Source organism: Callorhinus ursinus, unplaced genomic scaffold (genome assembly GCF_003265705.2).
Source record: "Callorhinus ursinus isolate GAN/ISIS: 27379988/994484 unplaced genomic scaffold, GSC_fseal_2.0 scaffold59, whole genome shotgun sequence".
Lineage (NCBI taxonomy): Eukaryota > Metazoa > Chordata > Mammalia > Carnivora > Otariidae > Callorhinus > Callorhinus ursinus.
Genome location: NW_027397121.1, coordinates 7212499 through 7225068, shown reverse-complemented (window position 1 = coordinate 7225068; position 12570 = coordinate 7212499). Strand labels below are relative to the sequence as shown.

Genomic DNA, 12570 nt, shown 5'->3' with positions numbered 1-12570 from the left:
GAGACCGCACCGGAAGTTGTGGCAACGAATAGAGATTCTCAGAAGTCGAATTGGCTCTGGCCCCCGCGGTTTCCGGAAGCGCTTCAGCATGGTCGCCCCGCCTCTTCCGCCTGGTAGCTATATAAGGGTACTACGTCACTTCCGGTCTCTCTTCCACAGGAGGCCTACACGCCGCCGCCGCTGGGGCCGCCGCCATGGTAAGACTAGAACCAGTGCGGGGATCCGGCGACATCGGAACCGGGATACGGAAAGTCTGCTGTTAGGGGGCTAGAAATGCCCTATTCTGGGGGTTTGCAACTTTCTGTGTGAATCTTTGAGTCGCACCCATGGGAAGGAAGGACTGAAGACATCCAGTTCTGGCGAGTGGGTCAGAGGAAGAGTCTCCCAGGGCGCTCGAAAGCGGCTAAAAGTCTTGCGTGTGACTGGGGACAGCAGGTCCCCGCCACTCAGAGTGTACGTTTGGGAACGGGCAGAAGATTCGCCCCCTCCCAGAGGTTGCGTTTTCCCGAGCCTGAACGCTTCATGTTCTGCTGCGTGCAAGACTGACGAGTTTGTTGTGAGAGAACTGAAGGGGGGGGGGTCGTTGCTCCCTGTATGACAAGCTTGACGTTCCTCTTTGAGGTTACTGTTGGATGGTAGTTCACAGTGCCTGATTTCTCCCTCTGTCTCTGTCAGTCTCTAGTGATCCCTGAGAAGTTCCAGCACATTTTGCGAGTACTCAACACCAATATCGATGGGCGGCGGAAAATAGCCTTTGCCATCACTGCAATTAAGGTAAAGTAGGGTAAGGACTGAAGCATATAAATGAAACTGGAGTTAAGACAGCTGTAAGTGAGACAAGGTCGAGGAAACCTGTTCCAACCAGATCACCTTAGCTGGTGGGTAAAATAAAGAATGGTTAAAAGAGTGACTAGTTCCTTTAACCCTTTACCACAATTGCCCCAAAAGGTAAGTAATGAAAGCCAGTCAGGTCAAGCCAAGATACTTCTCTCCTAGGGGATGGGGAGTGGGTTGCCTCGTCTACTGGAATTCGCTAAAATTTTACTGGACCATAAGCCATGGTCCTCCTGTGAGGTTCATGCTAAGTTTGGTTTCTGTCCCCCACAGCAATGCATCATAACAGCAACCCTTCCTGTGAAATCTGTATGCCCTAGAAATTGTGTAATTTTGCATGTGGGGGGTAGAAATGCCAACAGACTCCCAAGTGTGAAGAAACCTATAGTTGGGAAGTGGGAGGGGTATCACCACATCGTAAGCAGAGCATTTATTCCAATGCCAGAGGTGAATGAAATGCATTTCCAGTTGATGGGAACCAGTATTTGGTTCATTGTATGCATTAGGTCCGTGAGCACAAGCTTGGGTGTGTTCTTTGACCAACCTAATGAACTGGCCTTCCAGTGGGGGACTTTATTCTACTGTATTTTGTTGTTGTTGTTGTTAATACGTATAACTGTGGATATGGCTGAACGTGTTTTTTGCCAGTGATAACCCCGGGGAGGGGGGTGGGCAGGGACAGTCCTATCTTGTTCACAGTCCCCAGTTTCTGGTGCATAATAGGTGCTCATACAGTGTTAGGGAATGGATCCAGGGATACTGTAGCCTGGTTTCAAAGAATTTAAAGGAAACATAAATACTGTATAGATAACTTGTTCATTCAAAACTGTATCTTCTAGCTTTGGGTCACAAGATTGATCAGATTTCCATTGGTTTTTCATGTTCTATTGGAGGAAGCACAGCTTTCATTTGTTCTTAAATGGTACATAAAAAGATTGCTTCCTTTTTTTTTATGCAAAACTAGGAAGGCAATGTAAAATATACTAGTACCTTTTTAAGGGTCGCTATGAGGCTTAAATGGAATAGTGAATACAGACACTAATATCTCAGAGGTCTATATAACGGGTTCAGTTCCAGACAATAAAGTGAGTCAGATGAATGTTTTGGTTTCCCAGTGTATATGCAAGTTACATTTACACTGTAGTTGATATTAAGCATGTAATAGTATTATGTTTAAAAAAAACTACATACCTCAATTTTAAAATATTTTATTGCTAAAAAATGTAAATCGTCATGAGCTTTCAAGGAGTCATGATCACAGATCACTATAACATAATAATGAAAAGGTTTGAAATACTTGGAGAGTTACCAAAATGTGACACAAGCACAAAGTGAGCAAATGCTGTTGGAAAAATGGCATTGATGACTTGTTTGATACCAGATTTGCCACAAGATTTCGGCTTGTAAACAAAACAAATGATACCTGCATAGTGCAGTTAAACAAGGGATGCCTGTATAAAAGATGGTCATGGTCAGTGGGATGCTTGTGTTAAACCCTTTCTCTCTGCCTCTTTGAAATTAACTGGTTTTGTATTTACTTTCATTAAATATGTGTCAAAGTCTCTGTAGTCCATTTAAAACGATTGAACCAAAGGACTTTAAGGTACTTAACTTTGTAATTCTTTTAGGGATCCTGATGCTTTGCTGATCACTGGGAGAGGTTATTCCTAGAGATAGATGATAGAGATTTTTTTTGCTAATTGTGTGGAGAGCCAGCAAATGCAGTTAGCTTGCTCTTCCTCCGGTGAGAGAACTAAAGCTCGAATAGGAGAGGGTCTTTTGTTAAGGACCCAGAATGGAGGAGTAATACTTGGAAATTGGAAGAAAGTACGGTATGGGGAGGGGATTCTTCAAAAGATGTGGCTAAAGAACTGGTGAGATTAATTGGCTGGGGAAGGATGAAGAATGGAGTGGAAGTTGACAGCAAGCACAAGAGGATATTGAAAGGTAATACAGACCCTATAAGATTATTCTATGCCATGATTCCTTTGTAATTGTTTTGTTTCTACTTGTAGACTTTTGCTATGGGTATTCTTTAAGGTTGGCTGATCTTCTGCCCTTCCTCTAAATCAGGGTGATACTGCCCTCTGCAGGTTATTTGGAAACCTGGGAGGAAGGGGTTGGAGTTGGGCATAATCCCTGGGAGGTACCCACTGGCCTTGTTTAGGAGGAATCTGTGTCCTGTCCCGTGAGTAATTCTGCTAAATACTTTCCAAGAGTAATACTAAGTTGGTGTCAACTCTTCTATTATATGGTCAAGGCCCTTGGACCACCAAATATGAGTGATGGTCCCCTGAGTATACTTAACTTCTGGATGGAGAAGACAGGGGTGGTCTCCTTGGAAGAGAAAAGGGATCTAACTTAGAAAGTTGGCAGGTCAGTGTCACCCTGAGGGCTATCAGAAATCTTAGCCAGAGGCTTTTGGGTGTATCTGTCAATTAAGCATCTGTCTCTCCATCTCACTTCAGGTCTTAATCTCGGGGTCATGAATTCAAGCCCCCCCCCTCCATTGGGCTCCATGCTGGGCATGGAGCCTACTTTAAAAAAAAGCTTACAGCAACTCTATAAAAACTTGATTGTGGAAAAATTTAAACATTCGAAAGTAGAAGGAAGAAAATTTCGCCCCTATGAAACACCATCCAGCAAAAATTTGAAATCCTGTTTCACCTATGTTCCCTATCAAAAGTAAATCTCATACATAACTATTTTAACTGTAAATGTTTACATTTGAGACCTTAATCTCTTCTGTTGGGTGGGGGGGTGGGGTTGTGGGTTTTGTTTTGTTTCAAGATTTATTTACTTGAGAGAAAGAATGCGTGAGCGGAGGGGGCAGAGGGAGAGAGGAGCCCAACACAGGGCAAGCTTGATCTCACAATCCTGACATCATGACCTGAGCAGAACCAAGAGTTGGACGCTTAACTGAATGAACTACCCAGGTGTCCCAAGACAAACTCTTCTGAATCAACCTGATAATTTAATTTTCTAAGTCACTTTTTTTTTTTTTTTTGAGCAAGAGCATGCACAAATTGGGGGTGGGGGCAGAGGGGGGGAGAGAGAGAGAAGCAGACTCCTGGCTGAGCAGGGAGCCCTACCTGGGGCCTGATCCCAGGACCAGGAGATATGACCTGAGTCAAAGGCAGATATATAACCTACCAGGTGCCCCTCTAGGTCACTTCTTCACAGAGGAAATATCTTTTCATTTCTTGGGGCTACTGAGACAAGTCACCACATACTTGTTGGCTTAAAACAACAAAAACTTACTCCCATAGTTGTGGAGGCCAAACATCCAAAATCAAGGTGTCAGCAGAGGCATGCTCCCTCTGAAGGCTCTGGGAATTCTGTGTTCTGGTGGTTACTGGCAGTCCTTGGTTTTCCTTAGCTGTGTCGCTCCTATCCCATGGCCTTCCATTCTGTCCTCGTTTCATAAGGACACCAGGCATTGGATTCAAGGCCTGCACTAATCCCATGTAACCTCATTTAACTAACTATATTCGCGATGGCCCTATTTCCAAATAAGGTCGCGTTCTGGAATTCTAGAATATGTTGGGGGGCTGCTATTTAACCTAGCACATCATCCTTCGCTATTGACACGTTCAAGTGGCAAGGAGTACTGGTCTTGGTGCTGATACAGTGCCACCAGTGTAAGCATTATAGTTCTTTTCAGTTGGGTTTGGGCACTTAGCTTCCTGTGGCCTGGTCATCTCTGGGCACTGACCAAATCCAAGTTTGTGATCTTGGAAAAGTGGTCATTGTGATGGGGTCACCTGCCCAAAGAATTATGACCCTTAGAGACCCAGAGCACCACAGTCCTAACCCTTGATCAACCATGTTAATCCAGAAGCCCCTAGTCTTGCTGCACTGGTGCTGTATTAGCTTTGAGAGCATCAAGCCTTTGGTTTTCCACAGTGCAGAGATGAGAAGGTACTGCTCTTGGGTGCTGCTGCAATGTCTTTAATAACAGCCAACATCTGACAGCTGTATATGCCGAGCAGTGTGAAAAGATAGTGCTTTTTTTTGAGACCTGGGCAGGGGGTTGGGGGGACCAAAACTTTTTTCTCCTGTTCAATGGTTATGTTTTGTTTCTAGAAAAGTAACGCACTGGGTGGTTGCAGGCCCGACCTTTGTGTGCTTTTTGAATAGTGGGGCTATAAAGGGAACCAAAAAAATCAGACTCAACCCCAAATTCCAAAACCTCTCCTCAGGGTGTGGGGCGAAGATATGCTCATGTAGTGTTGAGGAAAGCAGACATCGATCTCACCAAAAGGGCCGGAGAGCTCACTGAGGATGAGGTGAGGACAAGGAAGGGGGGCTGTGGGTTGGGCCTGCCTTCCAAGGGAAGCCCTCTGTATGTATCTGACCTTTGTCCTACCTGCCAGGTGGAACGTGTGATCACCATTATGCAGAATCCTCGCCAGTATAAGATCCCAGACTGGTTTTTGAACAGACAAAAGGACGTGAAGGATGGAAAGTACAGCCAGGTGTGTACTGAGATGGGAGAGATTAGGGAAGAGGCAGGGTGTCTAGTTAGAATTAGTCGTAGGAGATCAGTGGGTAGAACATTACTCACCCTCTCTTCCAAATCCAGGTCCTGGCCAATGGCCTGGACAACAAACTTCGTGAAGACCTGGAGAGACTGAAGAAAATTAGGGCCCACAGAGGGCTGCGCCACTTTTGGGGGTGAGTAGGGATGGGAGTCTCCTCTCCCTCCCTGCCCTGCCCCTAGACTCCCAGAGATTTGTCATGCTCTGCTTTCTCTTTCCAGACATTTCCTTTGCATTGTGTATAACCTGTGACTCTTCTCTTTTCTCACCTGCAGACTTCGTGTCCGAGGCCAGCACACCAAGACCACAGGGCGCCGTGGCCGCACCGTGGGTGTGTCCAAGAAGAAATAAATTTGTAGGCCTTGTCTGTTAATAAAATAGTTTATACACCTAAGGCTTCCTTCTGTGTGATTCTCTTCATTCTTCTGGGGACCCTGATAGGGGAAGCTATCACACTGGGCCCTGTGCGTGGTTTTCCTCTCTCGTTGATCGCCTCACTCAGCTTCCCAGACTAGCTGACCCGCCTGGGTTAAAGCAATGGCGCAAAGATGTTACCACTCCCCGCCCTACCTGAAACAACCCTGTGGTGCCCGCCCTCTAAAGGAAGAGGTAGGAAAAACACCCCTCCTCCCCCTTGGAGTCCAAGGCAGTTTCAAGACAACCAAGGCCCCCAGGCGTTGGTGTGCCCAACGGCTTGGCAGGTGTGGGTACCTTGAGCCTAAGCAGTTGATGGTCCGGGGAGTATTTTCAGATCTTCACACCCTTACCCCCGCCGGGTTTCTTTAAGAAAAAGGGGGGGGGGTGGCGCCGAGGCCGGGAAGCTGTGGGCTAACGGTACGGATGAAGGCCTCTAAATCGTTGACCCGGAAGAGCTGGGTTCCGCAACACTGCGAGGGGTCGGGTGTGTGGTTGAGGAAGTTGGCCTCGGCTGGCGGGCTGCTCGGCGTTCGCCCCTGCAACTGCGGCACACTGCTCCAGATTCCGCTCCCGCCGCCTCGCGCGCAGCCCCCGCCGCGGGTGCTCTGCCTGCCGTATTGCGCTCGCCGCAGCAGCGAAGCTTCGGAGCAGCTTCCGGGGAGGCGGGTGTGCGTGCCGCCCTACACCCTCCCAGGGAGGGGGGCGGGACCTAGCCGCCACCGCGGGCGGGGGAGGGGCGGCTGGCGCCGCCGCGAAACCCCACCATGGAGCCGAGCTTTGGGGCGGCGGGGCCCCGACAAGGTAACTTCCCCGCAGTTCTGGCTGTGCCCCCACCCCCCGTCTCCCGGGTCTCGGCGCTCTTCGGCGCCGGTACTGGCCGCGCGCACCAGCCGCCCGCTCCATCCCAGGCGTGGCCGGTTAGGGACTCCGGTCACGGAGACCCGGGGCGTCCGCCCGCTAACCGCCCTCATCTTTCTCCCCAGGTCACTTCTGATTACCCCACACCATGCCCCTCAGCCTCTTCCGGCGCCTTCTCCTTGCCGCCCTGCTGCTGGTGATAATCTGGACCCTCTTCGGGCCCTCGGGCATCGGGGAGGAGCTGCTGAGCCTCTCGCTGGCCTCCCTGCGCCCGGCTCCGGCCTCCCCAGGGCCGCCCCTGGCCCTGCCCCGCCTTCTGATCCCCAATGAAGAGGCGTGCAGGGGTGCCGGCGCCCCACCCTTCCTGCTCATCCTTGTGTGCACGGCCCCAGAGAACCTGAACCAAAGAAATGCCATTCGGGCTTCGTGGGGCGGGCTGCGAGAGGCTCGGGGGCTCAGGGTGCAGACTCTTTTTCTGCTGGGAGAGCCCGGCTTGTGGCATCCTACCAGGGAACCCCAGGACATCGATCTAGTGCGGGAGGCAGCGGCCCAGGGGGACATCTTGCAGGCGGCCTTCCGGGACTCCTACCGGAACCTTACTCTCAAGACCCTCAGCGGGCTGAACTGGGCAAACAAACACTGCTCCGTGGCCCGCTACATCCTCAAGACGGACGATGATGTGTTTGTCAACGTCCCTGAACTGGTATCAGAGCTGATTCGGCGAGGGGGCCATTGGGAACAATGGGAGAAGGGCAAGGAACCACCTCCGGGAGAGGTTGAGGCTGGAGATAAACACTGGGAAGAAGGGTCCATCCTGAGGAACCAGCCAATGCCTCTTTTGTACCTGGGCCGTGTGCACTGGCGGGTGCACCCCTCTCGGACACCAGGGAGCAAGCACCAAATATCAGAGGAGCAGTGGCCTTCCACCTGGGGCCCCTTTCCACCCTATGCTTCTGGCACAGGGTATGTGCTGTCAGCTTCTGCTGTGCAGCTTATCCTGAAAGTGGCCAGCCGGGCACCCTCTCTGCCACTGGAGGATGTCTTTGTGGGGGTAAGTGCCCGACGAGGAGGCCTCACCCCAACCCACTGTGTTAAGCTGGCTGGGGCCACCCACTACCCCTTGGACCGGTGCTGCTATGGGAAATTCCTGCTGACATCCCATAAGTTGGACCCCTGGAAGATGCAGGCAGCCTGGAAGCTGGTGGGCGCCTCTGATGGGGAAAGGACTGCACCCTTCTGCTCCTGGCTCCAGGAAGTCTTGGGCATCCTGCGCTGTCGGGTAATAGCCTGGCTTCACAGCTGAGAGTGCCTGGGGCCACAGGAGTAAGGAGTTGAGGGTCTAGCTGGCACCCCCACAACCTTCTCTCACCCAGGCCCAAGGCAGGGGGCCCTGACGGGCTGCAGCTGACCAGTTTTCCTCTATCACTGAAGACGGAGGGATACAGGAGAAATCTAGGGGCCTGGCCTGGCAGCCCCACTGATGGTCACCAGGAAGAGCAAAACAATGCTGGGGTTGTTCTCTCCAGCTATGGCAGAGGAGGGGCACAGGCTCCTCAATAAACTTGTCTGTCTACCTCTTCGAGTGCAGCGTGGTCCTCACCAGGAGTCCAAGAATGCAGACCTGGGGAGCCTGGAGGCTGCCAGACCATGCTGGATGGCAAGGACACCGCCAGGGAGGTGGGAAAGAGAGGAGGAAGGCCCCTAAAGAACAAGGCTAGGGTCATGGTGATAAGATACGGGGTGGGGGTAGAAGCAGGATACCATGACCCCCTCAGATCCTAGAGTAGTCCCATGCTGGGCAAAGGGAGGAGAATAGGTCCCCAGGAAGATCTAGACACATTATCCAAAAAAAAAAAAAAAAAAAAAAAAGCCATCTTCTTTAATACCAACCCAGCCCAGGAGCCAGCTGTCCCTCCCCAGTTGGGGAGGGACACACTGCCCCCTCCTTATTCCAAGGAACAGGGTCATTTCCCCACAGGCAATTGTGGGGAGAGATTGTTCTTCTCAGGCCACCCTGGAGCATGGCTCAGCGCACAAATCTGTCCAGGGCAGATGGCCGGGCCCTCAGAGGCTTGGCCTTCTCTTGTTTCTGTGGCTGTTGCTCAAGGCTCTGCCGGACTTTGTCCTGGGTGGGGAGATGGGGGCAAGGTGAGAAGCGTCAGGCTGGCAAGGGCAGAGGCACTAGCAGGAGGGTGCGGCCTGTGGGGTGCCTAGCCCATCGCCCAATGATCATTTACCCGGTGCTCCTCATCCATGACCTTCCTCTTCCTCTTCACCAGGCTTGCTGTTGAGCTGCGGCCCTTCTGCTTTGGCTTTGGCTGGAAGGGAGCCTTGGCCTCGGGGTCATAGCCCTAAGGGGAGGGGGACAAGGGTAAAATCTGTCAAGAGGCCAGGAACTGTGGCAGCCCCCATCTGCTGTGCCATACTTCTGGAGACATGGCACAGGGGAGGCTGTGGTGGGGTGGAGGGCCTGAGCACTGGGGCCTGCTCCATACCAGCCTCTCTATCCGCTCCTTCTTCTCTTGCTCCAAAGAGATGACATCAACCTCTGCCAGGGCTCGTGGATCCAGACAAATGAGCTCTGCAGGTACCTGGAGGTGTCACAGAGGCACAGGAAAGGGTCAGGAGCCACAGGAGGGTGACCCAAAGAGGGACGGAGGCCAGGGGGGCTGCTGAATCCCACTCTCCCCAAGACCCCTTGGGGCATGGGGAGCTTTCCCCAACCCCAGCCCAAACCACACGCCGGCTCATGCTCACCTTCTCCAGCAGGGCCTTCACCTCCCACTCCTGGCGCTGCTTCTGGCTCCTGTAAGGGTTACTCTCCAGGCCGTCGAAGTTGGGCTCAGCAGCCCCTAGAGGGACAGAGAAACATGGAGCCTTTAAACAGAACCCAGTCTGGCAGCTCCAGCCTGACCAAGCCCTTTGCTCCTGTCTTGAGCCAACCCAAACTTCCACCCAGAGTTCATTTACACGGCTCCCATCCCCTGGCCCACTCACCAGGGACCAGCATGCTGGTGACGCCGCCATTGTGCCCCACCCCCAGCACATCTTCAAAGGGGCAGAAATGAAGGCCATGCACGTGGCCTGAGAGCCGGTGGGTGAGGTAAGGCTGCTCCAGAGAGGGTGGGCTGGCCTTGCCCTGCCCTGCCCATATGTTGACCACATCACCCATGCCTGCAGCCAGCAGTCCCCGCTGGGAAAAGGCCAGGTGTCCCGCCCCCTGGGGCAGGGTCCGAGCACCGAGAGGCTGGAATGTCCCTCGTAGGTCAAAGATCTTCAGCTGGTGGTCCAGGCCAGAGGTGGCCATGTACCTGGTGGAAAGGGGGCGGGCAATTAATCTGTTGCATGGGCTTACTGAGCAGGGCTGTGGCCAAGTGCAAGCGTAAAGTCTCGTTGGGGAGAAACGATTTTTATTTCCCTTTTACAGATGAGGAAACTGAAGCTCAGAGAAAGGAGATCAGGGTGAGTGGTAAGCTAGAATCCAAGTCAGGCCGGTCTCTTCAGTGTCTGTTCTCTTAATCAAGGGAAGAGCGCACACGCCCATCTGTACTGAAATGACACATTCCGCCTTGCGTACATGGAGCATGGGGGCTCAGCAAAGAGAAGGACCGACAGCACTGGCCAGGGAGGACTTCATAATAAAACTGGGACGGGGGCCGTTCAAGGTCATTCTTGAGGAAGCCCACAAGAAACAGATAGCGGGTACAAATGAATGCAACATCATGGTGTGGAGGTGAGAAGGAAACCAAGGTCTGTTTTCGGGACTGGTGGGACATGTCAGCAGGATGACGAAGGGACAGATCGCAGGAGCTCTTTAAACTCAGACTGAGGACCCAGATTCCCCAACACTGCTCTCTGGCAATGAGAGATAAGCTGAAGCCTGCATGTAGCTGAGAAAGGCTGAGGAAGCAATGACGTAATGCGCTACAGGACCCTGCCCTACCCTGTGTTTCCTTGGAAGAAGGGAGGGCAACGCTCTCGAGGAATCATGCACTGTGGCTGTTTGTTTTTAGAGGTTGGGAGTTTCTATCTATGTTCGAGTTGTTCTTCAGAGAGGGAGGCTGAAGGGAGACCAGCAAGGCCAGGGGATGTAAGTTTGCCAAGAGGCCACAGACTCTCTTCTTAGCCTTGGCTGTGAACCCCCGGAAAGGGGACCGAGGGACTCCTATGAGAGGGACTAGGAGCTGAATAGGGGGCCCAGCTGGATTCTACTCCAGACACAAGACGATTGGGGCCCCCCCTCCGGCAGCTGGAAGGACCACCAGTGCTAGCCAGGAATTACTGAGGGCTCCTGGGACACAGGGTCACACCCTTCAGTCAACCCACAACTCAAGGGCACATGCTGGCTTCTTTCCCCACACATACCCACCTTTGGGATCTGCTGCACAAATACCAACCCACTGGCCAGAGGGCATCCAGGCTACACTACCACGCTTCTAAACTTGCAGAAAACAGTTTAGCTCTGAGAATCCAATCCAATCCTCAAGCAAGCTTCCGGAATGCCTCTTAAGCAGACAGTATGCCTCATCTCTGGAGCCCCTGTGGCCTGAGGTGCTCCTGAGGAGGACCAGAGATAAGCAGAGCTGGGTTTTTTTGTTTGTTTGTTTTTAAAGATTTTATTTATTTATTTGACAGAGAAACACAGCGAGAGCAGGAACACAAGCAGGGGGAACAGCAAAGGGAGAGGGAGAAGCAGGCCTCCCATTGAGCAGGGAGCCCGATGCGGGGCTCGATCCCAGGACCCTGGGATCATGACCTGAGCCGAAGGCAGACGCTTAACAACTGAGCCACCCAGGCGCCCCAGGCAGAGCTGTTCTTAAGGTGCTGACCACATCTCAGGGAACTAAGTGATTAGGCCTTGGGCACAGCAGGACCTGACTGAAGCAGCCCAGGGCAGGCAAACCACAAATCAGATTCAGTGGCCCAAAGAAAGCACTCTCCTAAAGCCAGGCTGGCACAAATACGGATTAAAAACGGTTGAGACAAACCACTCGGCCCCAAAGATACAACTATAGGAGGACAAGGCAGGGGCTGAGCATCTGGAAGGTTTTTATAAGTTGGTGACTACGAGGCTGTTGTTCCTGACTTTCTTTAAAACCACTTAGAAATAAAGTTACGTAGTTTATACCTCATGTAGAAGATCCCCACGCAGCAGTGTGAAAAGAGGAAAGAAGCTTGTGGGAAAGATCAGTCTGCCCACAGCATCCAGGACATGCCAGGAGGAGGAAGAACCAGAGGCTGGAAAGTGGCTGCGAGCATCAAGCATGTTCACAGGAGACAGCGAGGATGGAGAGAAACAAACCTCAGAGGGCCCTCCGGGGAGAACAGCTGGGACTTCACAGGGGGTCGTGGGCAGTAATGAAGTGATGTCGCCAAAGCAAGCAGCAGAGCCTGGGCACCCAGCAAACAGCAATTTGGTTCCCACCCTTACTGATGGCTGAAGACCATGGGACTGTGTAGCTAGAGGTGTCAAGTCAAATTCTGGGTGACAGGAAAATGTGGCAGAAAGGGAGCAAGCAAGGAGGAATCTGAGAGCGGGGTGACCTATCCCGCGATGGACACATTAAGTCTGGGGTGACAGAAGACAACTCAGCAGAAACTAAATGCATCTCCTGCCTAATCATTTCCATAAACTACAGTCCCCTGTCTCTGTACATAAAGTGGAATACTGCACCTGGGCAGGCTTGATGGCCCCTTCATCCTTGTACCCCCCCCCCCCGCCCCAAGCCCCAGCCCAGAGCCCCGCCCACAGCAGGTGCCCATGAGTGCCTAACAAAGAAAGGAATTAAGAGGAACACCCACTCGTCCCATTAGAGGGAACTTGTGTGGAACACAGTGCACCAGATACACGTACACATACACACACACACACCCCTCTCCTCTCCAGTGGTGAGTACAGCCCAGGAAGGCTCTGACTCAC

At 52.1% G+C, this 12570-nt stretch overlaps 3 protein-coding genes across 5 annotated transcripts in view; 2 read left to right on the top strand and 1 right to left on the bottom strand.

Annotated features, from left to right (window-relative positions):
* Window positions 1-44: 44 nt before the first annotated feature.
* On the top strand, window positions 45-5769 carry RPS18 (ribosomal protein S18). 2 transcript variants are annotated; one of them, XM_025862592.2, is made up of 6 exons: window positions 45-197; window positions 676-774; window positions 5037-5123; window positions 5211-5312; window positions 5420-5511; window positions 5651-5769. In XM_025862592.2, the coding sequence occupies exons 1-6, from the start codon at window positions 195-197 to the stop codon at window positions 5724-5726; spliced, it is 459 nt and encodes a 152-aa protein (XP_025718377.1). In that variant the 5' UTR covers window positions 45-194; the 3' UTR covers window positions 5727-5769. The 2 variants fall into 2 exon arrangements, with proteins under 2 accessions (XP_025718377.1, XP_073740994.1); XM_073884893.1 differs by lacking the exon at window positions 5037-5123.
* Window positions 5770-6263: 494 nt separating this feature from the next.
* B3GALT4 (beta-1,3-galactosyltransferase 4) lies at window positions 6264-8223 on the top strand. Of its 2 annotated transcripts, none has more exons than XM_073884892.1 (2): window positions 6264-6460; window positions 6776-8223. In XM_073884892.1, the coding sequence occupies exon 2, from the start codon at window positions 6799-6801 to the stop codon at window positions 7951-7953; it is 1155 nt and encodes a 384-aa protein (XP_073740993.1). In that variant the 5' UTR covers window positions 6264-6460; window positions 6776-6798; the 3' UTR covers window positions 7954-8223. The 2 variants fall into 2 exon arrangements, with proteins under 2 accessions (XP_073740993.1, XP_025718374.1); XM_025862589.2 differs by lacking the exon at window positions 6264-6460 and adding an exon at window positions 6461-6593.
* Window positions 8224-8511: 288 nt separating this feature from the next.
* Window positions 8512-12570, bottom strand: part of WDR46 (WD repeat domain 46) — a 7943-nt gene continuing 3884 nt past the window's right edge. Inside the window, exons 11-15 of the mRNA XM_025862587.2 lie at window positions 9648-9961; window positions 9408-9502; window positions 9146-9241; window positions 8888-9001; window positions 8512-8775 (exon numbers count right to left, since the gene is read on the bottom strand). Coding sequence (XP_025718372.1) covers window positions 8677-8775; window positions 8888-9001; window positions 9146-9241; window positions 9408-9502; window positions 9648-9961 — 718 coding nt within the window. The 3' untranslated portion in view covers window positions 8512-8676. The remainder of the gene's footprint in view (window positions 8776-8887; window positions 9002-9145; window positions 9242-9407; window positions 9503-9647; window positions 9962-12570) is intronic.